The following is a 24,709-nucleotide window of genomic DNA, read 5'->3' on the forward strand; positions in this document are numbered from 1 at the left end:
ATGTAAGAAGAATGTGACTAAAAGAAAGAAAGTCTATTGTTCTTGTCAAAGGAATGCCATATGTTTTGAGTTGAACCCATAAACACAACAATTCCCAAGGGGCTGAAATGTTTTAAATGTAGATGAAGTAGTTTCAAGCCCAACGCTTTTGGAAAAAAATAAAACATTTGACACATGGTAAAAACATTAAGAGTCATGGACCTATAGGTGGGAACTTATTGAGGGGCAAGGCAGGGGGAATGTTAAACACTTTGACCCCCCTGGTAATGTGTTTATATTTCCAACATTGACAGTCTTTGTTGTGCTTTGAATGGGAAACCTTGTATTTGTGTTTGAGAGTTTAAACACACCCCTGAATCAGGGCGTGGAAGTAAAATCCTTGAAGGATTTAAAACGTTGGCTTTTATATAGGGGAAAGGGGAGTGGCCAGAAGACCAAATCATATCTGGGACTCTGCCTCCAATGTAATGCTGTGTAGTGTGAGAAGAGACAGGAATGCAAAAAGGGAAAGGCTTCAGCAGGAGAACAGAAACGTTTCAGATATATAGCGGAGTAACCAGCAGCATTCACCATGTCATTAGATCAGTACAAGGTATTTCTTCAAATTCATCTAAAGTCATTTTTCTAAGAGCTATATTGTGGTTTTACATTTAAATAAGGTTCATTTTCTTGTTTGACATGTAATGGTGGGAAGAATGACAAATGCATGCAAAGGTTTCACGCATTCATTCACTTTTTAACACGAATTTCTGTGTTTAACAGCACTGGTGGGGTTTTTCTTTTCAAAAACTAGGTTTTAAAGCCTCACATATTTTGCGTGAGTAACTACCTTTTTAGTAGTAATGTTTTAAAGTCCAAGCAATTGAGAAAATGCCACTCATAATATAGGAAATGTTAAGACTGTTTAAAAAAATGATCAAAAGTGATTGAGAAAAACTGGGTGGAGGGGCTGCAAGCCGATTTCATATCCGGGACAAAGGTTCCAATAACAGTTGAGAAAGTTATGTAACGAGAAGAGAGAGGAAGCAAAGTAAGAAGGAAAAAAAATAAGTAGAAGAAAAAAATGTCAGATATGCAGCAGAGTAACCAGCAGCATTTATATCAGAATCTGTCAGCACACTTTTGTAATTTTACATTTCTCTATTTCTTTCTCTACTGTTTAATTACTATTATAAAAATGACCAAATGAACTGTATGTTTTGATTATTTGTATTTCTTTTTTACACATGGAGGCACCCCCCCGACCAGAACTGTTTGATTTCCATGGAGTTCCAATGATCAACTTTTTCACAGACAACTGGGAGAACATCCAAAACTTTCAGGCCAGGCCCGATGATATACTTATTGCAACATACCCCAAAGCAGGTCAGTGCTTGAACAGCTAGATTAAAGGCCTCATAACATGTGTGTATAAAGATAATGAGTGGAGATTGTTTAGTTTACTCTGTCTCTCTGTGTGTATGTCAGGAACCACCTGGGCCTCCTACATTCTGGACCTGCTGTATTTTGGTCAGCAAGAGCGCCAGACATCCGTCCCAATCTATGACAGGGTGCCTTTCTTGGAGATATTCTTCCCGCCTCATCTTTCAGGTTCAACAGACAATCAAATATACTTAACATTATTAACGAACATAAAAAACTCTAATTTAAAGTTGTATTGTATTTAGTGGCATTTAGCGGTGAAATTGCAGCTTGCAAAAAACTCAACATCCCTTCACTGACTATAGGCTGACGCCACACATGAAGATTATAAAAAGCCAATGCTTTATCGACCAGCCCTAAGAGATTCAGAAGAAAAGTTATATTTTGTTACGATTATTGTGTTATGTCACGTTTTGTATGTCTTGTTTTGGGTGTTTTGCTGTTCTCCCTCTCATGTTTTCCTCTTCGTATATTGTCTGGTCCTTTTCCCTGTGTTTTTCCTCCTGTCGTTAGTTTCCCTGGTGTGTCTAATTGTCTGATTGTGTTCACCTCTGGCCCTTGTGTTTCTCCTCCCCTGCCCGGCTGTTTCTCGTCTTGTGATTACCTCCCCCTGTATTTAGTCTTGTCTCTTCCTGTGTTAAGTGTTGGTTCGTCTTTTGTTTGTGACTGAGTTCACCGGTGAGTGTTCTGTTTTGTCCAAGTTATTATTTTATCCTTGAAATAAAGGCAATATCAGTGTAATCTACATTTGGGTCCTGCTTGCTTCACCCACCGTAACAGTTCGAACCAACCAAATATGGGCCCAGCAGATCCTTTTGAGCAGGAATTGTTGGATTTTACCTTTTCTTTGGCTACCTGCTCTGATCGATGGATGGGAGCGTCCGGGGTTCAGCAGCGAGAGGCTGCTCTGGCAAAGGCGCACCAGATAACTATGGAGAAACCAGGCTTGGTGAGATTCTTACCTGGCTGGATTTTGGAGTTCCTCTCGGTGTGTTATCCCCTGCCTGCTAGCCTCAGGCATGCTAGCTCTCTGCCTCCAAATTCCCTTTATGACACCACATGCATCGGTGTGGTCCGTTTGGAGTCAACCCTTGCTTCTGCCCCAGCTCCTGCTCCTGTCCAGGAGCCGTTCTCTGGAACTCGTCTGGCTTTTGGAGGTCCACGAAGCCTCCAAACGGCTCCTAAAAGAAGAAGTCGCAAGGCCAGGCAAGCAGCCCGAGCCCCAAGAGCCATGTTTCCGGCCCAAGTTCTGGCCCCAGCAACCATGGTTCCAGAACCAGTTCTGGCCCAAGCGGCCATGGTTCCGGCCCCGGTTCCGGCCCCAGCAGCCATGGTTCCGGCCCCAGCAGCCATGGTTCCGGCCCCAGCAGCCATGGTTCCGGCCCCAGCAGCCATGGTTCCGGCCCCAGTTCTGGCCCCAGCAGCCATGGTTCCAGACCTAGTTCTGGCCCCGGCAGCCATGGTCCCGGCCCCAGTTCCGGCCCCAGCGGCCATGGTTCCAGACCCAGCTCTGGCCCCAGCTGCCATAGTCCCATCTCTAGTCCCATTTCTGGTCCCTTCTCTTCTCGAGTCCTAACTCAAGTCCCTTCTCTAGTCCCTTCTCTGGTCCCCTCTCTAGTCTCTTCTCGAGTCACCTCTCTAGTCCCTCCTCTAGTCCGTTCCCAAGTCCCTCCTCTAGTCCCTCCTCAGGTCACTTCCCTAGTTCCTCCTCAGGTCACTTCCCTAGCCCCGTTTCTAGTCCCTTCTCTAGTCCCTTCTCCAGTCCCACCTCTAGTCACTTCTCTAGTAACTTCTCAAGTACCAACTCTAGTCCCATCTCAAGTCCCTTCTCTTGTCCCTACTCAAGTCCCTCCCTTAGTCCCTCCCCTAGTCCCTTCTCTAGTCACAGCTCGAGTCCCCTCTCCAGTTTCTTCTCGAGTTCCCTCTCGAGTTCCCTCTCGAGTTCCCTCTCGAGTTCCCTCTCGAGTTTCCTCTCGAGTCACCTCTCGAGTTCCCTCTCGAGTTCCCTCTCGAGTCCCCTCTCGAGTCCCCTCTCAAGTCACCTCTCGAGTCCTCTCTCGAGTCCTCTCTCAAGCCCTCTCCAGTCCCCTCTCCAGTCCCCTCTCCAGTCCCTACCTGGAGTTCCTACTCAAGTCCCAACTCAAGTCCCTACTGAAGTGCCGTTGGAGGTTCCGCTGGGGGTCCTGCCAACTCCATGTCCTGTCCCGTTGGGGGTCCCGCCGACTACCCTTCTGCCGGGGGTCCTGCCAACCCTATGTCCTGTCCCGTTGGGGGTCTCGCCGACTGCTCTTCTGCCAGGGGTCCTGCCAACTCTGTGTCCTTTGCCATTGGAGGCCCCGCCGACTACTCTTCTGCCGGGGGTCCTGCCAACCCTATGTCCCGTGCCGTTGGAGGTCCTGCCAATCCTGTGTCCTCTCCCGTTGGGGGTCCCGCCAACTACTCTCCTGCCGGGGGTCCTGCCAACCCTATGTCCTGTCCAGTTGGGGGTCCCACCGACTACTCTCCTGCCGAGGGTCCTGCCAATCCTATGTCCTGTTCCATTGGAGGTTCCGCTGGGGGTCCTGCCAGCTCCATGTCCAGTCCCGTTGGAAGTCCCGCCGACTACTCTCCTGCCGGGGGTCCTGTCAATCCTATGTCCTGTCCCGTTGGGGGTCCGGCCGACTACTCTCCTGCCGGGGGTCCTGCCAATCCCATGTCCTGTCACGTTGGGGGTCCCGCCGACTACTCTTCTGCCGGGGGTCCTGCCAACCCTATGTCCTGTCCAGTTGAGGGTCCCGCCGACTACTCTCCTGCCGGGGGTCCTGCCAACCCTATATCCTGTCCTGTTGGGGGTCCCGCCGACTACTCTCCTGCCGGGGGTCCTGCCAACTCCATGTCCTGTTGGGGGTCCCGTCGACTACTCTTCTGCCGAGGGTCCTGCCAATCCTATGTCCTGTTCCATTGGAGGTTCCGCTGGGGGTCCTGCCAGCTCCATGTCCAGTCCCGTTGGAGGTCCCGCCGACTACTCTCCTGCCGGGGGACCTGCCAATCCTATGTCCTGTCCCGTTGGGGGTCCGGCCGACTACTCTTCTGCCGGGGGTCCTGCCAACCCCTTGTCCTGTTCCGTTGGAGGCCCCACCATCACCTGTCTCGCTGGGGGTCCTGCCAACTCCTGGTCCTCTTCCGTGGAGGATCCTGCCGAAGCCTGTCCCACCGGCTCCGGTTCCTGTTCGGCCGACACCGGGTCCTGCCCGGCCTCCGGAGCTGTCTGGTCTTCGCCCTCGGGCCCGGCCCCCTGACTCTTCCTGCCGCTGCCTTCGCCCTCATGCTCGGCCCCCTGAGTTCGCCTGCTGTGGCCTTCGCCCCACCATGGACTCTGCCTTGCCCCCGGGCTGTCCGCCCGAGACCCCCACCTTGGACTCTGCCTTGCCCTCGGGCCGTCCGCCCGAGTCCCCTACCTTGGACTCTGCCTTGCCCCCGGGCCGTCCGCACGAGTCCCCCTTATCGGTTTCTGCCTTGCCCCCGGGCCGTCCGCCCGAGATCCCTTCCGGGTCCTCCGCTGTGCTCCTGGTCTGTCAGCCCAAAATCCCGTCCTCCTGACCCCCTCCACCCACCCCGGTGGCCTAGTGATGCGTCCTTCCTCCGGACCCCCTCCACCCACCCTGCTTGAGGTTTTGGACTTTTGTGGGTCTTTTTTTTTTAGGGACGTCTGGAATCCGTCCCTTGAGGGGGGGGGTTCTGTTATGATTATTGTGTTATGTCACATTTTGTATGTCTTGTTTTGGGTGTTTTGCTGTTCTCCCTGTCATGTTTTCCTCTTGGTATATTGTCTGGTCCTTTTCCCTGTGTTTTTCCTCTTGTCGTTAGTTTCCCTGGTGTGTCTAGTTGTCTGATTGTGTTCACCTGTGGCCCATGTATTTCTCCTCCCCTGCCCGGCTGTTTCTCGTCTTGTGATTACCCCTCCCTGTAGTTAGTCTTGTCTCTTCCTGTGTTCAGTGTCTGTTCGTCTTTTGTTTGTGCCTGAGTTCACCGGTGAGTGTTCTGTTTTGTCCAAGTTGTTATTTTATCCTTGAAATAGAGGCAATATCAGTGTAATCTGCATTTGGGTCCTGCTTGCTTCACCCACCGTAACATATTGTGTGTGTGTTCTTGAACTCCTTTGTTGACTTTTTAAACATTATCATTGTATGTGCAAGGTTCAAATGCTTTTTGTTAGTCACAAGACACAGAATGTACCTCACTGTAGCAATCGAGTAACCATTAATTACTTAACAGAAGTTTACAGCATCAGGGCTGGGTTCACTTCATCTTTCTTCATACAGGAAAAGATCTGGCGGACAACCTCCCCACATCTCCTCGACTCATCAAAACTCACCTTCCGGTCCAGTTTGTGCCTAAATCCTTTTGGGAACAAAACTGCAGGGTCAGTAGTTTGTGTATTTTTTTTGCAACAAAGAGAAGCAGTAGAACAACAACAGACATCTAAAACTATATTATGCCTCATCTATTATCGGTCTTATGATCTTTACATTTTTCATGATTCTTCAGATGGTCTACGTTGCCCGCAATGCCAAAGACAACATGGTGTCTTATTTTCACTTTGACCGCATGAACCTAGCTCAGCCAGAGCCTGGAGATTGGAGCAACTTCTTCCAGAGATTCATGGAGGGAAAGAGTATGTATGAAATACAATAATAATAATAGGCTTGGATCAAATGCAAAGATTACTACTGAAAAATACTGACATATTTGTATGTGCCCTTCTGTGGGATCAGTGGTGTTTGGATCGTGGTACGACCATGTGAACGACTGGTGGAAAAAGAAAGAGAGTTATCCAAAAATCCATTACATGTTCTATGAAGACATGATTGAGGTAATGTAGTTATTAGGTGTTGCTATTCAGGCTACCTTTCTTCTCGAGCATAACAATGAGACGATGAACTGACCACTGTGTTTACAGGATACTGGACGGGAAATAGACAAACTCTGCAGCTTTCTTGGTTTGTCTCCTTCTGCAGAGGACAAGATGAAGGTTACAGGGGGGGTGCAGTTTGACAATATGAAAAAGGACGACATGGCAAACTATTCTACGAACCCAGTTATGGATTTCAAGATTTCTCCTTTCATGAGAAAAGGTGAATTGATGAATAAATACCGACAAGTATGTGATGAGAAAAAGCTAATCACATCTCCACTTTGAGCTAAAACATCTGATTTATTCTCCGTGGTTCTGCAGGGAAAGTTGGTGACTGGAAGAACCATTTCACTGTGGCCCAGAGTGAACAATTTGATGAAGACTACAAGAAAAAGATGAAGGATGCAACACTTCAGTTCCGCACTAAAGTTTGAACAGAACTGGACGGGCTGTGTATTTTTGGGGATCAATGACTGAATGGACATGTGTCTTCTCCGTAAGACAATCAAAATATATGTACTCTTATAGTAGAACCGTACAATCTATGTTTATTATACATGAGGCTTTACACATTTCCAGGATTATTATTGCATGATAAAGAGCCTCACATTTATCATTATTAATCCCAAAGCCTTAACAGAACTACCATAAAAGAACATTTAAAAAAAAAAACAATACTATAGCACATGTTAAAGAAAGTCATATTCAACCTAGTATGGAATTTATTGTTCTCATCGTCCAGCTGTGCTTTGTGCATAATTGGGATAACTGTATTGTTTTGTATAAGATATTTGTATATTTGTAATTAAACAACAGCTCATTCATGTGGTTCATTCAGTTTTCGTCTTCTTCCGAGACGTTAAATAAATAATAAAAAACAGAGATACAGGACAAGCAAGAAAGAGACTGGCACTTAATTAAAAACTAAAACGTTATGCTTTTATAACCTTCTGAGGGAGTCTCATCCACCCAAATGTGTAGGCCTTAAAGAGCCTGTGACACAAACCCAACAACTGTTGTGCAATGAAATAGTGGGCTACTAGTAATCTCGAACCGTCAGTTTAAAAAAGAAAAGGCGATACCGTTCCGATAAATATCAATAATTTCGAACATCGCGGGAAAATTCCTTCGACTCATTTTGAGGTTTTGGGAGAAGCCGGAAGTGACGTCAATGCGGGAACGCTTCACTGTGCGGCGAGAGAGCCAAACACGGACAAAGTGTGTTGTCATGCGTAGAAATTGTGAATGACTGAGTTTAGGCACGTTAATAAGGTTTTAATGAAGTTGACTACAGTATATTCATATTTGTCAGTGCTTTCATGTCAATTCGGCGAACATAAACATAAATGCTCGTGGTGAAGATGATGATTAAATTAGGATTAAAAATCGGTAGTGAGAGCTGCTGAATTTCCTCCCGTCGGATGTGATATAAAAACAAATCGATTATTTTTGTAAACTCAAGTGTATGAAACTACATTTATTAGTGCTTTCATGTCAATTCGGTTAACATATGATACATTAAATGATCGTGAGGATGATGATTTAAAAATCTTTTGTTTGAGCCGGTCTGCATTTCCTGATGAGAAAACAAACCTTAGCTTTTTGTAGTTGCAGTCAGTGGTGTAGTGGGCGTTGGACGCGGGGGTACGCCGTACCCCCACTTATTTGAAGCATGATTTCTTTTTTTAATAGTCTAATACATCTAAAATCATTGCCAGTGTTATCAGTTGCAAGTGTGTGTTTGTTGTAATAATGACGAAAACATAATAGGCAGATTTCACAGTAATTATAATAAAAACGTAGCTCAAGCATTTATGCAACTTGATTTGAAGCGTGTGTGTGTGAGGGGCAGAACTGTGTGTGTAGGGTGACCAGGTGTCCCGCACTGTGCGGGACTGCACACACAGCATTTTTATTATTTGTCCCGCGTCCCACACATTGAGACTATGTCCCGCATTTGAGTGATAGTCGCGCAGAAAGGCCGGATCGGTTCGCTGACAGCCGGCACCGCCCTTTATTATTATATTGTCTAAACGGCATCATGTAAGTTGCGCTGACAGGAGACACAGAGGTCCCCAAGCCCCCCCCCCCCCGTTGACAGTTCACGAGCGCGTCCATAGTGTCTCCCGTCCACCCACCACCCCGTCCACCCAGTAAAAACATCCCCACTACACCACTGGTTGTAGTAGTACACCAACATGGATTAAACTTGTGTTTTTTTTTTACCACAATGTTGGGAAATTAATGGATAAAATGCACGGATTATTATTATTATTATTATTATTATTATTATTATTATTATTCCCACTCCGATCGGGACACTAGGTCCACCGTTTCCCCGCAGCGAGGCTCCCCCCGTTGACAGTTTACGTGGGCTGGGCTGGGTGCAGTGGCGGACTGGACATCGGGAGGAATCCCGATGGGCCGGTACCGAAGTGGGCCGGTCGGATAAGTCACTAGCACATCCCCCACTCCCCCCGTTGACAAATTACTAGTTGTACCGAAGTGGGCCGATCGAGAGTCCCGGGCAGGTTTTTAGTCCCTGTCCACCACTGGCTACATGAACGTATGACCGCCCATATTGACGCACCTAATTCCTAAACTTCTAACAGATACAAAATAAACCGATCCTTCAGCCTCATATGAGCTCTCAGACACGTTCAAAATTAAACTGTCATCGCTGTCTGAGCTTGCTGCTGTGTGCGCCATCGTGCGTTTACATGCAGATGCTGGGATCCTGAAGGGTGCAGCTGGAGCACTGTGCCCGCAATGACGTCACCCATAATTTGGCGGGACTTGAAGAATCCCCAAGAAGATCCAGGAAATGGTCAACATTTAAGGGCAGATTAATGGTTATCAAAGTACAAATATCCAAAATCAGTTCAGTAACGGTTTTCAAGGGGACAATATTTACTCAAATTGATGGGTTTGGATGATGGAGGGAAATCGTGTCACAGGCTCTTTAAGAGATGCTGAGAGAAGGACATAGGGGAAGAGAAAACTGGTGAAACATAGGGGGAAATTATTGGGTCATGGTTTAAAGTTTCAAGGGAAATAAACACACGTCTGATTAATTATAAAATCATCAATAGAACATATTGGACCCCAAATAAAATGGCAAGGCTAGGACTCAGAGGCTCCGACTTGTGTTGGAGATGTGATACTACATGTGGCACTCTACTGCACATGTTGTATTCATGCCCCATAATAGATATCTTATGGTCGAAGATTATTACCTTCATTGATACAGTAATGGCTTCCTCTCTGGTACAGGGACCAATGATTTGCATAGGTATGGTACCAAAGGAAAGTGGTTTGAATGCCCGCAGATCTCATGGTGCAGATCAGAATAGCACTTATTACTGGATGTAGGATAGTGTTGCGACATTGGAAAACTAAAGGGGATATATCCTTTAAGGAATGGATGGAGGAAATAGCCAAAATCTCCTCCTATGAAAGATTATGTTATAATATGATGGATAGAATAGATATCTAAATGAAAATATGGCTTTTGTGGCGGTGACTTGAAGTGCTGGAGAACTCCCCCATTTCAAATAATTGAAAACATGAAAATAAAGTTACAATGTGATGTACTACGTATTTGATATGTATAATGTGTTGTATTTCAGTATGAGCAGGATGGTCTGCATACCGCGTATCATGTATATCGTGTCTACCATGGATGATGCTCTACCTCTGTGAGGTTCCCTTTGTCCGTCTTTTCTGTTCTTGTACTGTGGTACTTTGATATATTGATATGTGATACATTTAGCAGGCTGTGTTGGCATGTATGTATGTTTTATCGTTCTGAAAAAACGAAGTAAAAGAAAAAGAAAATAGCAAAAAACAAACAAAGAAAAAACATCTGAATCATGTTAATGTTGTACTACACTGTAACTTTTATTCATATTGTCGTAGCAGCTTTAAAATCAGCTGTGGTCTAGAGAGAATAATCAGTAAGGTAACAAACGTGCAGCAACACAATATTCGTATTAAAAGCAATAAGGATCTTTTATATTTGCAAGTATGACGTCTCCTCCAAAGAGCACGTACTGTTCAGAGTGAAACAGGCTCTCTTTATAGGAGGACATCAAAGCAGATTTACATTACAACAACATTCAGGGAGGCCAGCTGATACCCCCTCTGGCACAGTATGCAAAACCTTCACTCAATACAGAGCAAAAGGGATACAGATAACACCTTATCCTAACTTCCTTCCCCTCATCCCTCCTGTAGTGTCATAAAACCCCCTTGCAAAAACATCTGTTGATCACTCACACACATTCAAAGGTCACTCCAGGGATTTGACCTAATCAGTCAAACCGTTGACATGACATTTGCAGAATACAGCAGTTTACATTTCATTAGGTTTACACTGTATTAAGCTTTAGTACCATAATTTCCATCACAATATGTTATGTTAATATGATTATTTTTGCTTTTTAATTGCCTTTTTATAATGTGTTTCCACTGCAGTATTTCTTAATGCTCTCAAAATCTTTCACTTTTGTACCTTGCCTTGCAGCCTGATTTATCCAGATTTTGTTTTACAGTATTTTACCTATGGGCATGGTTAAGATTTTAACCGTGCTACTTGGCCCCAACACTGCTTATCGATCCAGTACTTTAATGGTATTTTTATCGGTTCTTTTTTTGTATTTTTAAGGAAAGAACTAAACAAATTGTAAACACAATAAACATTGCTTTATTTGATATACAGTATATTCATGTTGCATTGTTAAACAAGTCCATTAATCAGGGTGTGGAAGTAAAATCCGTAAAGGATTTAAAAGGTTGACTTTTATCTCGGGCAGGGGTCTGCAACCTTTTTGAACAAAAGAGCTATTTTGCTCCTTTTTCCCAAATTTTTTTTGTCTGGAGCCGCAAAACATATTTCATAGCTTGATAGCTAATAAAGTTGTATTTATTGTTATATCAGACAAAAACTACAGTTTTTTTGCATTTATTAGGCTATTTATTAGGTTATATAAAACTGTTAACCTCTAATAAGAAACAAAGAACTCCTATAAAGGAGAATTAAAAATACTACACAGGCCTACTTTAAAATAAATTAAACACAGCACTTGGGGAGTCCTCTGCACATTTGAAGGAAAAAAATATATAATTAAAATGTGCCCACTTTGAAATAAATAAAAACATATAGCTGCACCCTAAATAGAGTTAACGGTAGGGTAGGTAAGAATGGAGAAACCAGCTCGAGTGCGCTAGAATTTGAAAATACACAACCGGAAAAAAATGCCTCTTCCTTCAGACTTCCTTACAGAGCCCCTCCTCCAACACACACGAACGCGCATCAGATGGAAGGCTGACAGGCAGGTAGGCCATCCAGTTATTTTAGCCGGGCCGGCTAAAATGATTGGTCGTGCTTTTTACAGCGCTACGGCTTCCAGAGATTAATTTGTGTATGTATTTATTGTCTGAAGATTGTCAGCTGTCTTCCTCCCCCTTGTTGTTCCTCGATACGTAAAGGCTGCAGCACCGTTGACAACTTCTCTCTATATATTAAACATACCAGTAAACCAGCATCGTTTGCTGTGAAAGCATATAACTCTGTTCACACAGAATTAAATCCTGTGTTCTTCCGGTACTTTTCTTTGATTTATCCATAGTTCGCTCATCGAGCCGTGGGTCAGGTTATTCACCCACAGGAAAAGGCGCTGGCGCGGGACCGTAGCAGGATGTGACGCATATTTTTGTTGACCTAATTAAAACCGTTTTGTTTTTTATTTATGTGTCACAGTATCACCTCAAAATACAAGATACGAAAAAATGTCAACCATGGAACAAAATATAAATAGTCCTACAAATACTTTTATTTTATTTCCTTCTTATTTTTGTCTAAGCTCAAGGGAGCCAGAGCAGAGGGCTTAAAGGGCCGCATGCGGCCCGTGGGCCGCGGGTTGCCAACCGCTGATCTCGGGGAAAGGGGAGTGGCTAGAAGACCATATCAGATCTATGCTGTGTAGTGTGAGAAGAGACAGGAATATAAAGAAGGAAAGGCTTCAGCAGGAGAAGAGAAAAGTTTAAGATATAGAGCGGAGTAACCAGCAGCATTCACCATGTCATTTCATCAGGTCAAGGTTTTTCTTCAAATTCATCTCAAGTAATTTTTCTAAGAGCTATATTGTGGTTTACTTTTAAGTAAGGTTCATTTTCTCGATTGACATAAATGGTGGGAAGAATGACAAATGCATGCAAAGGTTTCATGGATTCATTCACTTTTTAGCACGACTTTCTGTTTTCAACCCATGGTTCAACCGCACTTGTGGGTTTTTTTTATTTTCAAAAACTAGGTTTTAAAGAATCACATATTTTGCGTGAGTAACTACCTTTTAGTAGTAATGTTTTAAAGTTCAAGCAATTGAGAAAATGCCACTTGTGAAATGTTAAGACTTTTTCAAGAAATTATCAAAAGTGATAGAGAAAAACTGGACAGAAGGGCTGCAAAGCGATTTCATATCCGGGAGAAGGCTCCAATAACAGTTGAGAAAGTTATGTAACGAGAAGAGAGAGGAAGCAAAGTCAGAATGGAAAAAAGAAGTAGAAGAAAAAAACCTCAGATATGCAGCAGAGTAATCAGCAGCATTTATATCAGAATCTGTCAGCACACTTTTGTAATTTTACGTTTCTCTATTTCCTTCTCTACTGTTTAATTACTATTATAAAAATGACCAAATTAATTGTATATTTTGATTATTTTTCTTTCTTTTTTCACACATGGAGGAATCCCCCCGACCAGAACTGTTTGATTTCCATGGAGTTCCAATGGTCAACTTTTTCACAGACAACTGGGAGAACATCCAAAACTTTCAGGCCAGGCCCGATGATATACTTATTGCAACATACCCCAAAGCAGGTCAGTGCTTGAACAGCTAGATTAAAGGCCTCATAACATGTGTGTATAAAGGTAATGAGTGGAGATTGTTTAGTTTACTCTGTCTCTCTGTGTGTATGTCAGGAACCACCTGGGCCTCCTACATTCTGGACCTGCTGTATTTTGGTCAGCAAGAGCGCCAGACATCCGTCCCAATCTATGACAGGGTGCCTTTCTTGGAGGCTTTCTTCCCGCCTCATCATTCAGGTTCAACAGATGATCAGTTGTTCACATACATGCATCACAAACATAAAAAACTCTTATTTAAAGTTATATTCCATTTAGTGAAATTTAGCGGGGAAATTGCAGCTCGCAAACAACTCAACATCCCTTCACTGACTATAGGCCAACGCCCAACATGAAGATTATGAAGTTCAGCAATATATAGAACAGCTCTAAGAGATTAAAAAGTAAGGTTACATGTTGTGTATTTTTGACATCCTTTGTTCCTTTGTTGACTTTTTAAACGTTATCATTGTGTGTACAAGGTTGACCTCACTGTAGCAATCGAGTAACCGTGATTTAACGAAGTTTACATGCATCAGGGCTGGGTTTACTTTGTCTTTCTTCATATAGGAAAAGATCGCGCAGACAACCTCCCCACATCTCCTCGACTCATCAAAACTCACTTTCCAGTCCAGTTTGTGCCTAAATCCTTTTGGGAACAAAACTGCAGGGTCAGTTTGTGTATTTTTTGCATCGAATCATGTGTGCATGATCACAAAAGGCTGAAATTGAGAGGAAAGTGACTCATATTTAATGTAAAGGCTAAATGGTAACAAAGAGAAGCAGCAGTAGAACAAACAACAACAGAAATGTAAAAGTATATTATGTCTCTACTATTGTTGGTCTTATGATCTTTACGTTTTTCATGATTCTTCAGATGGTCTACGTTGCCCGCAATGCCAAGGACAACATGGTGTCTTATTTTCACTTTGACCGCATGAACCTAGCTCAGCCAGAGCCTGGAGATTGGAGCAACTTCTTCCAGAGATTCATGGAGGGAAAGAGTATGTATGAAATACAATAATAATAATAGGCTTGGATCAAATGCAAAGATTTCTACTGAAAAATACTGACATATTTGTATGTGCCCTTCTGTGGGATCAGTGGTGTTTGGATCGTGGTACGACCATGTGAACGACTGGTGGAAAAAGAAAGAGAGTTATCCAAAAATCCATTACATGTTCTATGAAGACATGATTGAGGTAAATGTAGTTATTAGGTGTTGCTATTCAGGCTACCTTTCTTCTCGAGCATAACAATGAGACGGTGAACTGACCACTGTGTTTACAGGATACTGGACGGGAAATAGACCAACTCTGCAGCTTTCTTGGTTTGTCTCCTTCTGCAGAGGACAAGATGAAGGTTACAGGGGGGGTGCAGTTTGACAATATGAAAAAGGACGACATGGCAAACTATTCTACGAACCCAGTTATGGATTTCAAGATTTCTCCTTTCATGAGAAAAGGTGAATTGATGAATAAATACCGACACGTATGTGATGAGAAAAAACTAATCACACATCTCCACTTTGAGCTAAAACACCTGATTTATTCTCCGTGGTTCTGCAGGGAAAGTTGGTGACTGGAAGAACCATTTCACTGTGGCCCAGAGTGAACAATTTGATGAAGACTACAAGAAAAAGATGAAGGATGCAACACTTCAGTTCCGCACTAAAGTTTGAACAGAACTGGACGGGCTGTGTATTTTTGGGGATCAATGACTGAATGGACATGTGTCTTCTCCGTGAGACAATCAAAATATATGTACTCTTATAGTAGAACCGTAGAATCAATGATTATTATACATGAGGCTTTACACATTTCCAGGATTATTATTGCATGATAAAGAGCCTCACATTTATCATTATTAATCCCAAAGCCCTACCATAAAAGAACATTTAAAAAAAAAACAGTACTATAGCACATGTTAAAGAAAGTCATATTCAACCTAGTATGGAAGTTATTGTTCTCATCGTCCAGCTGTGCTTTGTGCAGAATTGGGATAACTGTATTGTTTTGTATAAGATATTTGTATATTTGTAATTAAACAACAGCTCATTCTTGTGGTTCATTCAGTTTTCGTCTTCTTTCGAGATGTTAAATAAATAATAAAAAACAGAGATACAGGACAAGCAAGAAAGAGACTGGCACTTAATTAAAAACTAAAACGTCATGTTTTTATAACCTTCTGAGGGAGTCTCATCCACCCAAATGTGTAGGCCTTAAGAGATGCTGAGAGAAGGACATAGGGGAAGAGAAAACTGGTGAAACATGGGGGGAAATTATTGGGTCATGGTTTAAAGTTTCAAGGGAAATACAGAAACGTCTGATTAATTATAAAATCATCAATAGAACATATTGGACCCCAAATAAAATGGCAAGGCTAGGACTCAGAGGCTCCGACTTGTGTTGGAGATGTGATACTACATGTGGCACTCTACTGCACATGTTGTATTCATGCCCCATAATAGATATCTAATGGTCGAAGATTATTACCTTCATTGATACAGTAATGGCTTCCTCTCTGGTACAGGGACCAATGATTTGCATAGGTATGGTACCAAAGGAAAGTGGTTTGAATGCCCGCAGATCTCATGGTGCAGATCAGAATAGCACTTATTACTGGATGTAGGATAGTGTTGCGACATTGGAAAACTAAAGGGGATATATCCTTTAAGGAATGGATGGAGGAAATAGCCAAAGTCTCCTCCTATGAAAGATTATGTTATAATATGATGGATAGAATAGATATCTAAATGAAAATATGGCCTTTGTGGCGGTGACTTGAAGTGCTGGAGAACTCCCCCATTTCAAATAATTGAAAACATGAAAATAAAGTTACAATGTGATGTACTACGTATGTGATATGTATAATGTGTTGTATTTCAGTATGTGCTGGATGGTCTGCATACCGCGTATCATGTATATCGTGTCTACCATGGATGATGCTCTACCTCTGTGATGTTCCCTTTGTCCGTCTTTTCTGTTCTTGTACTGTGGTACTTTGATATCTTGATATGTGATACATTTAGCAGGCTGTGTTGGCATGTATGTATGTTTTATCGTTCTGAAAAAACGAAGTAAAAGAAAATAGCAAAAAACAAACAAAGAAAAAACATCTGAATCATGTTAATGTTGTACTACACTGTAACTTTTATTCATATTGTCGTAGCAGCTTTAAAATCAGCTGTGGTCTAGAGAGAATGATGAGTAAGGTAACAAACGTGCAGCAACACAATATTCGTATTAAAAGCAATAAGGATCTTTTATACTTGCAAGTATGACGTCTCCTCCAAAGAGCACGTACTGTTCAGAGTGAAACAGGCTCTCTTTATAGGAGGACATCAAAGCAGATTTACATTACAACAACATTCAGGGAGGCCAGCTGATACCCCCTCTGGCACAGTATGCAAAACCTTCACTCAATACAGAGCAAAAGGGATACAGATAACACCTTATCCTAACTTCCGTCCCCTCATCCCTCCTGTAGTGTCATAAAACCCCCTTTCAAAAACCTCTGTTGATCACTCACACACATTCAAAGGTCACTCCAGGGATTTGACCTAATCAGTCAAACCGTTGACATGACATTTGCAGAATACAGCAGTTTACATTTCATTATTACACTGTATTAAGCTTTAGTACCATAATTTCCATCACAATATGTTATGTTAATATTATTATTTTTGCTTTTTAATTGCCTTTTTATAATGTGTTTCCACTGCACTATTTCTTAATGCTCTCAAAGTCTTTCACTTTTGTACCTTGCGTTACAGCCTGATTAATCCAGATTTTGTTTTACAGTATTTTACCTAGAAATGGGTATGGTTAAGATTTTAACCGTGCTACTTGGCCCCAACACTGCTTATCGATCCAGTACTTTAACGGTATTTTTATCGGTTCTTTATTTGTATTTTTAAGGAAAGAACTAAACAAATTGTAAACACAATAAACATTGCTTTATTTGAAATACAGTATATTCATGTTGCATTGTTAAACAAGTCCATTAATCAGGGTGTGGAAGTACAATCCGTAAAGGATTTAAAAGGTTGACTTTTATCTTTTTAGGGGAAAGGGGAGTGGCCAGAAGACCAAATCATATCTGGGACTCTGCCTCCAATGTAATGCTGTGTAGTGTGAGAAGAGACAGGAATGCAAAAAGGGAAAGGCTTCAGCAGGAGAAGAGAAAAGTTTAAGATATAGAGCGGAGTAACGAGCAGCATTCACCATGTCATTTCATCAGGTCAAGGTATTTCTTGAAATTCATCTCAAGTAATTTTTCTAAGAGCTATATTGTGGTTTACTTTTAAGTAAGGTTCATTTTCTCGATTGACATGTAATGGTGGGAAGAATGACAAATGCATGCAAAGGTTTCATGGATTCATTCACTTTTTAGCACGACTTTCTGTTTTCAACCCATGGTTCAACCGCACTGGTGGGGTTTTTTTATTTTCAAAAACTAGTTTTTAAAGCATCACATATTTTGCGTGAGCACCTTTTAGTGGTAATGTTTTAAAGTTCAAGCAATTGAGAAAATGCCACTTGTGAAATAGGAAATGTTAAGACTGTTTCAAGAAATTATCAAAAGTGATTGAGAAAAACTGGACGGAAGGGCTGCAAAGCGATTTCAGATCCGGGACAAAGGCTCCAATAACAATCGAGGAAGTGTAATGTAACGAGAAGAGAGAGGAAGCAAAGTCAGAAAGAGAAAAGTAAGTAGAAGAAAACAATGTCAGATATGCAGCAGAGTAATCAGCAGCATTTCTATCAGAATCTGTCAGCACACTTTTGTAATTGTACGTTTCTCTATTTATTTCTCTACTGTTTAATTACTATTATAAAAATGACCAAATTAATTGTATGTTTTGATTATTTTTCTTTCTTTTTTTACACATGGAGGAATCCCCTCGACCTGAACTGTTTGATTTCCATGGAGTTCCAATGTCCCACTTCTTCACAGACAACTGGGAGAACATCCAAAACTTTCAGGCCAGGCCCGATGATATACTTATTGCAACATACCCCAAAGCAGGTCAACAGCCAGATTAAAGGCCTCATAACATGTGTGTATAAAGGTAATGAGTGGAGATTGTTTAGTTTACTCTGTCTCTCTGTGTGTATGTCAGGAACGACCTGGGCCTCCTACATTCTGGACCTGCTGTATTTTGGTCAGCAAGAGCGCCAGACATCCGTCCCAATCTATGACAGGGTGCCTTTCTTGGAGGCTTTCTTCCCGCCTCATCATTCAGGTTCAACAGATGATCAGTTGTTCACATACATGCATCACAAACATAAAAAACTCTTATTTAAAGTTATATTCCATTTAGTGAAATTTAGCGGGGAAATTGCAGCTTGCAAACAACTCAACATCCCTTCACTGACTATAGGCTGACGCCACACATGAAAATTATAAAAAGCCAATGCTTTATTTACCAGCCCTAAGAGATTCAGAAGAAAAGTTATATTTTCTGTGTTCTTGAACTCCTTTTTTGACTTTTTAAACATTAACATTGTATGTGCAAGGTTCAAATGCTTTTTGTTAGTGTCACAAGACACAGAATGTACCTCACTGTAGCAATCGAGTAACCATTCATTACTTAACAGAAGTTTACAGCATCAGGGCTGGGTTCACTTCATCTTTCTTCATACAGGAAAAGATCAGGCAGACAACCTCCCCACATCTCCTCGACTCATCAAAACTCACTTTCCGGTCCAGTTTGTGCCTAAATCCTTTTGGGAACAAAACTGCAGGGTTAGTAGTTTGTGTATTTTTTTGCAACAAAGAGAAGCAGTAGAACAACAACAGACATCTAAAACTATATTATGCCTCATCTATTATCGGTCTTATGATCTTTACATTTTTCATGATTCTTCAGATGGTCTACGTTGCCCGCAATGCCAAAGACAACATGGTGTCTTATTTTCACTTTGACTGCATGAACCTAGCTCAGCCAGAGCCTGGAGATTGGAGCAACTTCTTCCAGAGATTCATGGAGGGAAAGAGTATGTATGAAATACAATAATAATAATAGGCTTGGATCAAATGCAAAGATTTCTACTGAAAAATACTGACATATTTGTATGTGCCCTTCTGTGGGATCAGTGGTGTTTGGATCGTGGTACGACCATGTGAACGACTGGTGGAAAAAGAAAGAGAGTTATCCAAAAATCCATTACATGTTCTATGAAGACATGATTGAGGTAATGTAGTTATTAGGTGTTGCTATTCAGGCTACCTTTCTTCTCGAGCATAACAATGAGACGGTGAACTGACCACTGTGTTTACAGGATACTGGACGGGAAATAGACAAACTCTGCAGCTTTCTTGGTTTGTCTCCTTCTGCAGAGGACAAGATGAAGGTTAAAGGGGGGGTGCAGTTTGACAATATGAAAAAGGACGACATGGCAAACTATTCTACGAACCCAGTTATGGATTTCAAGATTTCTCCTTTCATGAGAAAAGGTGAATTGATGAATAAATACCAACACGTATGAGATGAGAAAAAGCTAATCACACATTTCCACTTTGAGCTAAAACACCTGATTTATTCTCCGTGGTTCTGCAGGGAAAGTTGGTGACTGGAAGAACCATTTCACTGTGGCCCAGAGTGAACAATTTGATGAAGACTACAAGAAAAAGATGAAGGATGCAACACTTCAGTTCCGCACTAAAGTTTGAACAGAACTGGACGGGCTGTGTATTTTTGGGGATCAATGACTGAATGGACATGTGTCTTCTCTGTGAGACAATCAAAATATATCTACTCGTATAGTAGAACCGTAGAATCAATGATTACTATACATGAGGCTTTACAAATATCCAGGTTTAGCCTCACATACAATATTATTGCACATGTTAAAGAAAGTAATACTCAACCTAGTATGGAAGTTATTGTTCTCATCGGCCATCTGTCCTTTCTACAGAAGTGGGATAACTGTATTGCTTTGTATAAGATATGTGTATATTTGTAATGAAACAGCAGCTCATTCATGTGGTTCATTTAGTTTTCGTCTTCTTCCGAGACGTTGAATAACTGAAAATGATCAATGATACGACAAATAATATTCTGATCTTGTTGTTTTTGTTTAGTCATTGTGCTCCAACGGCTGCTGTTTGACTGATTGACATTTATTATACATTGATTATGAAAATTGTGATTGTTAAATGTGACAGTTTTCTTCAGATAATTCTAGATTTATTTTGTTATTATTTGAACATTTATGTGACGTGCATTGACAATACAACATGGTCCCTTATTTTCAAGTTGAACGCATGACAAGCAGCTATCTCCAGTTAATAATGGATTTTAAGAGTAAGAATGAGTAATTGAAATGAAGTGATACACAGTATGCGTTGAATTAAAGACAAACTTAAAATTACATTATAATAACATAAGTATATTGATTTATGGCCCAAAAAGATATTGCAAATGAAGTATTTTCAAGAACAACAGTAGCAGTAACAGTACTGATTGTCTAAATATAGCCAGTGATGCATGACGTCCACTTTAGTGGACAGGTGATTAATCAGAATTTCCTGCAAACACAAAATCAATACTTTGACAATTTATGAATGATATGATTCCTTAGTTACTTGATATCACCAACATTGTAATACCTGTAGGGGGCGCTTTCCATAAAAGGATTGGCAAGATATCGACGAGTGATTTGGTCCATCCAGCGCCGTAGATAGCAATTCTATTTCTATTCTATATTCTATTATAGGGCTCTGGGGCCATCTGGCTTTCTGTCGTCCATCTTGGTTTTGAGAAATGTATCATGCACTTACACTGACTTTCCACTGAGTAGCAGTGTATGGCGTGAGGCAATAGGGTCCTATGTAGTGGCTTATGGTGCAACCGTGCCATCAAAACCCATGCATATACAAGAAAACACCTTTTGAAAAGCTGTCCACTGTAGTAGCCTGTATGATCCATTGTCACAAAGTGCTTGACAAAGCATTAAACGAATGAAGAAGTGATAAAAACACAATACATTAAAGGTCCCATGTCATGCTTTTCTGGTTATTACCCGTCCCCTTGTGTGTTATGAAGGTTTTTATGCATGTAAACGGTCTGCAGAGTCAAAACCCTCAAAGTACACCCTGTAGCGAGTAAAACTCTAACACAGAAAATACCTCCCCAAAACGCCTCGTTGGAGATACGTCACTGTCCATTTGATTTTTCCGGGTACGCATGATGTCAACCGTATCCGGAACGAACTGGACCAATCCGTAGAGCCGTTACGTTACGTCCGTGGAGCCGTTACGTTTAGCTCCCGCTGGTTGGTCCAAATTGACCAATCCACGGACTTCCTCACACACACACTCAGTGCATGCAGCTCTGCTGATCTCTCCTCCTGGCTGCAGGCTGATAGTTGGGATCGCGGCGAAATTCTCTCTGCAGACCCATTCTCACAGCGTTTATCAACCTTTTTCTTACTCAATATCAAGCCACACTTATTGTTTTTACTTCGGCTGTGACTTTGTGTGTGCTCAGGGTGAGTTTGGCTGTGTTTCGCTGGAGCTATTGGAGCTACAACGAGCCGTTAAAGGCAGAGAGTGAAATTCAGTGAATACACGTAGTTTACAGAGATGCTGTATGAGAAACCAAAGTGATTTTGGAAAATTTCACAATATAAATCTATTCTAGTAGACCTCAACAATGGAATTATGATCAGTGGAAATGGCCATTAAATGGGACCTTTAATACCGGTGTGACCAGATCATGCAAATTGCTTGGGGCCTCACACTGCGGAAGGAGGTGGGTGTGGTGTGATATACATCTTCCCAGGTGATTATTGCATACCTAACAATTCGTTATTGACACATTCTCAGCAGGGTGAGTAGCCTACACTCTTTTAAAATGGAGAACTCGGAAAAAAGGGTTTTAATTTTAGTTTGAGTAATGATTATCAGCGATTATCAGTATTTTACCAGCAATGTCATTGTTGTTTGTGACTGGGTTCATTATATTATTCGATTAAAATGATAGAAATTTCACCAGCAATCTAGAGATTTATTTGACAAGAGTGAGGAAAAAAACAATGCTGTAAGTCACAAATGCGCATTTCTGCAGTCCATGTTTTTTTTTTTTTAGTGGCATCTACATTTACTCAATCGCTGTTCCTGTAAGTACTACGCTTTTTCTTTATTTGACTAATGTTAATTAAGCAACCCATAAATCAACTGAAATAAGCCACTTCTTTACTGAAAGTGAGGCTTACACGTTAATTCTTCGCCAACTATGATTCAATTATATAATGTACATTATTGTATATTTTTTCATTCTGCATAATGAACGCTTCTGCCTTTTGTAGTTTAAGTACATTTTGATGCTAAGACTGTTGTACTTTTACCATATAACATTTTCAATTTCTCACTTTTAACAGTATGATTGCACTAGTTTTACTTAAATAGAATATCTTCTTTTACCACTGCGTTTCTTTCTGCTTACAATTAAATACAATAACCAGTGTAACAGGACTGGGCAGATAAAGAGGAAAGTGATGGGTGCAGCAATCACGACAGAGGCAGTGTTCAAATCCAAAAAAGGCTTTATTGCTATCAAACTCCAAAAATACCTTCCATTAAACAAAGGCTAACGTAGCCGGGCCGCTAAACGACTTATCAGCTTACAAAAACGTTTCCTTACACTTGGAGCCTCCTGCTCCCTCCATGTGCCACACACAACTGAGCAACTCTGTATGCTTTGTCTCCCTTGAGGGAGTGATTAGCACCAGGTGTGAGGTCTCCACACCTGCTCCCAATACTGCTAATTGGAAGAGGGTGGAGCAACCTGTTGGGAATGTAGGTGCCTCCCACTACCCTGCCTCTCAGCCCCTTACACCCCCCCCCCCCTTCAGTTCTGGCCTAAGAGAGGCGACCTTGGTCCACAGGGCATCTCTACGGGACAGGGCATCTGCATTCCCATGCTTGGCTCCGGCTCTGTGTACGATAGAAAAGTTAAACTCCTGTAGTGAGACAAACCACCTTCCTACTTTAGCGTTTGTGTCTTTTTTATTTGCCATCCAGATCAGTGGGGCAGGATCAGTTACCAGAGTGAAGTGACGTCCCAAGAGGTAATACCGGAGGCGCTCAAGCGCCCATTTTATTGCTAGGCCTTCTTTCTTCACAGTAGCATACCCTTGTTCCCTTGTGTTCAGCTTCCGGCTGTTGTACATGACGCGATGTTCCTCACCGTGGACCTCCTGGGATAGTACTGCTCCTATGCCTAATGGGAGAGGCTACTGTGGAGAAGTTTGGGATGAAACCGCAATAGTACCCGTCAGACCCAAGAATGTTTTCACCTGTTTCTTTGTTGATGGCCGTGGCCAATCCTGGATCGCCTGAACCTCCCTTTCTTCCTTGTGGTCTAACGTTGCCGCGCCCAATGGTGAAGCCCAGGTATTCAGCTTCTTCCAGTCCAAGGTTGCATTTTCTTGGATTGGCTCTCAAGCCCGCCCTGCGGAGAGATTCCAGCACTGCTACAAGCCTTATGAGATGGCTATCCCATGAGTCACTGTGGGTAACAACGTCATCTAAATATGCAGCTGCATACTCACGATGTGGCCTCAGGACCTTGTCCATCAGTCTCTGGAACGTGGCTGGTGCTCCATGAAGCCCGAAGGGAAGCACAGTGTACTGGTACAGCCCTGTGGGGGTGGCGAAGGCTGTCTTCTCTCTTTAGGCTGCTTCAAGTGGGACCTGCTAATACCCTTTCGTCAAGTCCAGAGTGCTGATATACCTGGCTTCCCCAAGCCGATCAATCGGCTCATCTATCCTGGGCATAGGATACGCATCAAACTTGGAGATTTCATTCAATTTTCTGAAATCATTAAAGAACCTGTTGGTTTCGTCTGGCTTAGGAACCAGAACGACAGGGCTGGTCCACTCACTGTGAGATTCTTTAATCACCCCCATAGCCAGCATTTTCTGCACTTCTTGCTCAATGGCCGCCCGTCTTGTATAGTGGGCAGTCTCGCCCCACCAAGACTGGGACTGGTAGGGAAGGAACCACCCCCACTTTCAGCTTACAGAGCCTTTTACCATGGTAAGGTGGATGAAGCATGTGGGGTATAATTTAGTGTCCCCATGGACACAGGCAGTCTCTTCGGATGGCAAATGGTCGAGGAGGTGGGGCTGAATGAGGGACACCACACTTCCCGAGTCCACTAGCGCCTCTGCATCTTTTCCATTTACTTTGACTGGTATCATTTGAGCCAGGGAGCTTTCCTGTACCCAGCAAGAGTCAAGAAGGTGGCAGGGCCTTGCACCAGATGAGTGGGCGGTCGGCATTAGCTCATCCTTCCCTGGGCAGTCCCAGGAAATGTGGCCTGTCTCCCCACACTGGTAGCAACGCGGTTGGCCCTCTGGCAGGTAGGACTGTCGTCGCCTTACCTCTTCTGGTTCCCGTGGCGGTTCTCGTGCCCGTCTAGTCCTTGATGCTTCCCCACTGACTTTCCGGCCCCACTCGGTGTCTGTTCGTGTGGACT

At 42.5% G+C, this 24,709-nt stretch overlaps 3 protein-coding genes across 8 annotated transcripts; all 3 read left to right on the forward strand.

Annotated features, from left to right (window-relative positions):
* Positions 1–435: 435 nt before the first annotated feature.
* LOC307035332 (cytosolic sulfotransferase 3-like) lies at positions 436–7,140 on the forward strand. 2 transcript variants are annotated; one of them, XM_079674504.1, is made up of 8 exons: positions 436–592; positions 1,233–1,365; positions 1,468–1,590; positions 5,724–5,824; positions 5,950–6,076; positions 6,177–6,274; positions 6,362–6,536; positions 6,638–7,140. In XM_079674504.1, exons 1-8 carry the CDS (start codon positions 572–574, stop codon positions 6,748–6,750), a joined length of 891 nt encoding a protein of 296 aa, XP_079530630.1. In that variant the 5' UTR covers positions 436–571; the 3' UTR covers positions 6,751–7,140. The 2 variants fall into 2 exon arrangements, 1 of the variants encoding a protein (XP_079530630.1); XR_013807067.1 differs by lacking the exons at positions 436–592; positions 1,233–1,365; positions 1,468–1,590; ... (2 more) ...; positions 6,362–6,536; positions 6,638–7,140 and adding an exon at positions 3,515–5,433.
* A 5,123-nt stretch (positions 7,141–12,263) lies between these two features.
* Positions 12,264–15,282, forward strand: LOC307035698 (cytosolic sulfotransferase 3-like). 5 transcript variants are annotated; one of them, XM_079675321.1, is made up of 8 exons: positions 12,264–12,417; positions 13,061–13,193; positions 13,296–13,418; positions 13,788–13,888; positions 14,095–14,221; positions 14,322–14,419; positions 14,508–14,682; positions 14,786–15,282. In XM_079675321.1, exons 1-8 carry the CDS (start codon positions 12,397–12,399, stop codon positions 14,896–14,898), a joined length of 891 nt encoding a protein of 296 aa, XP_079531447.1. In that variant the 5' UTR covers positions 12,264–12,396; the 3' UTR covers positions 14,899–15,282. The 5 variants fall into 5 exon arrangements, with proteins under 5 accessions (XP_079531447.1, XP_079531449.1, XP_079531450.1 ...); XM_079675323.1 differs by having other exon boundaries at positions 12,267–12,654; XM_079675324.1 differs by having other exon boundaries at positions 12,267–12,478.
* Positions 15,283–17,365: 2,083 nt separating this feature from the next.
* On the forward strand, positions 17,366–20,596 carry LOC307035699 (cytosolic sulfotransferase 3-like). Its single transcript, XM_079675326.1, has 8 exons — positions 17,366–17,465; positions 18,116–18,248; positions 18,343–18,465; positions 18,868–18,968; positions 19,093–19,219; positions 19,320–19,417; positions 19,505–19,679; positions 19,783–20,596. The coding sequence occupies exons 1-8, from the start codon at positions 17,445–17,447 to the stop codon at positions 19,893–19,895; spliced, it is 891 nt and encodes a 296-aa protein (XP_079531452.1). The 5' UTR covers positions 17,366–17,444; the 3' UTR covers positions 19,896–20,596.
* The last annotated feature ends 4,113 nt before the right edge of the window (positions 20,597–24,709 follow it).

Source organism: Notothenia rossii (genome assembly GCF_949606895.1).
Source record: "Notothenia rossii genome assembly, chromosome: 4".
Taxonomy (NCBI): domain Eukaryota; kingdom Metazoa; phylum Chordata; class Actinopteri; order Perciformes; family Nototheniidae; genus Notothenia; species Notothenia rossii.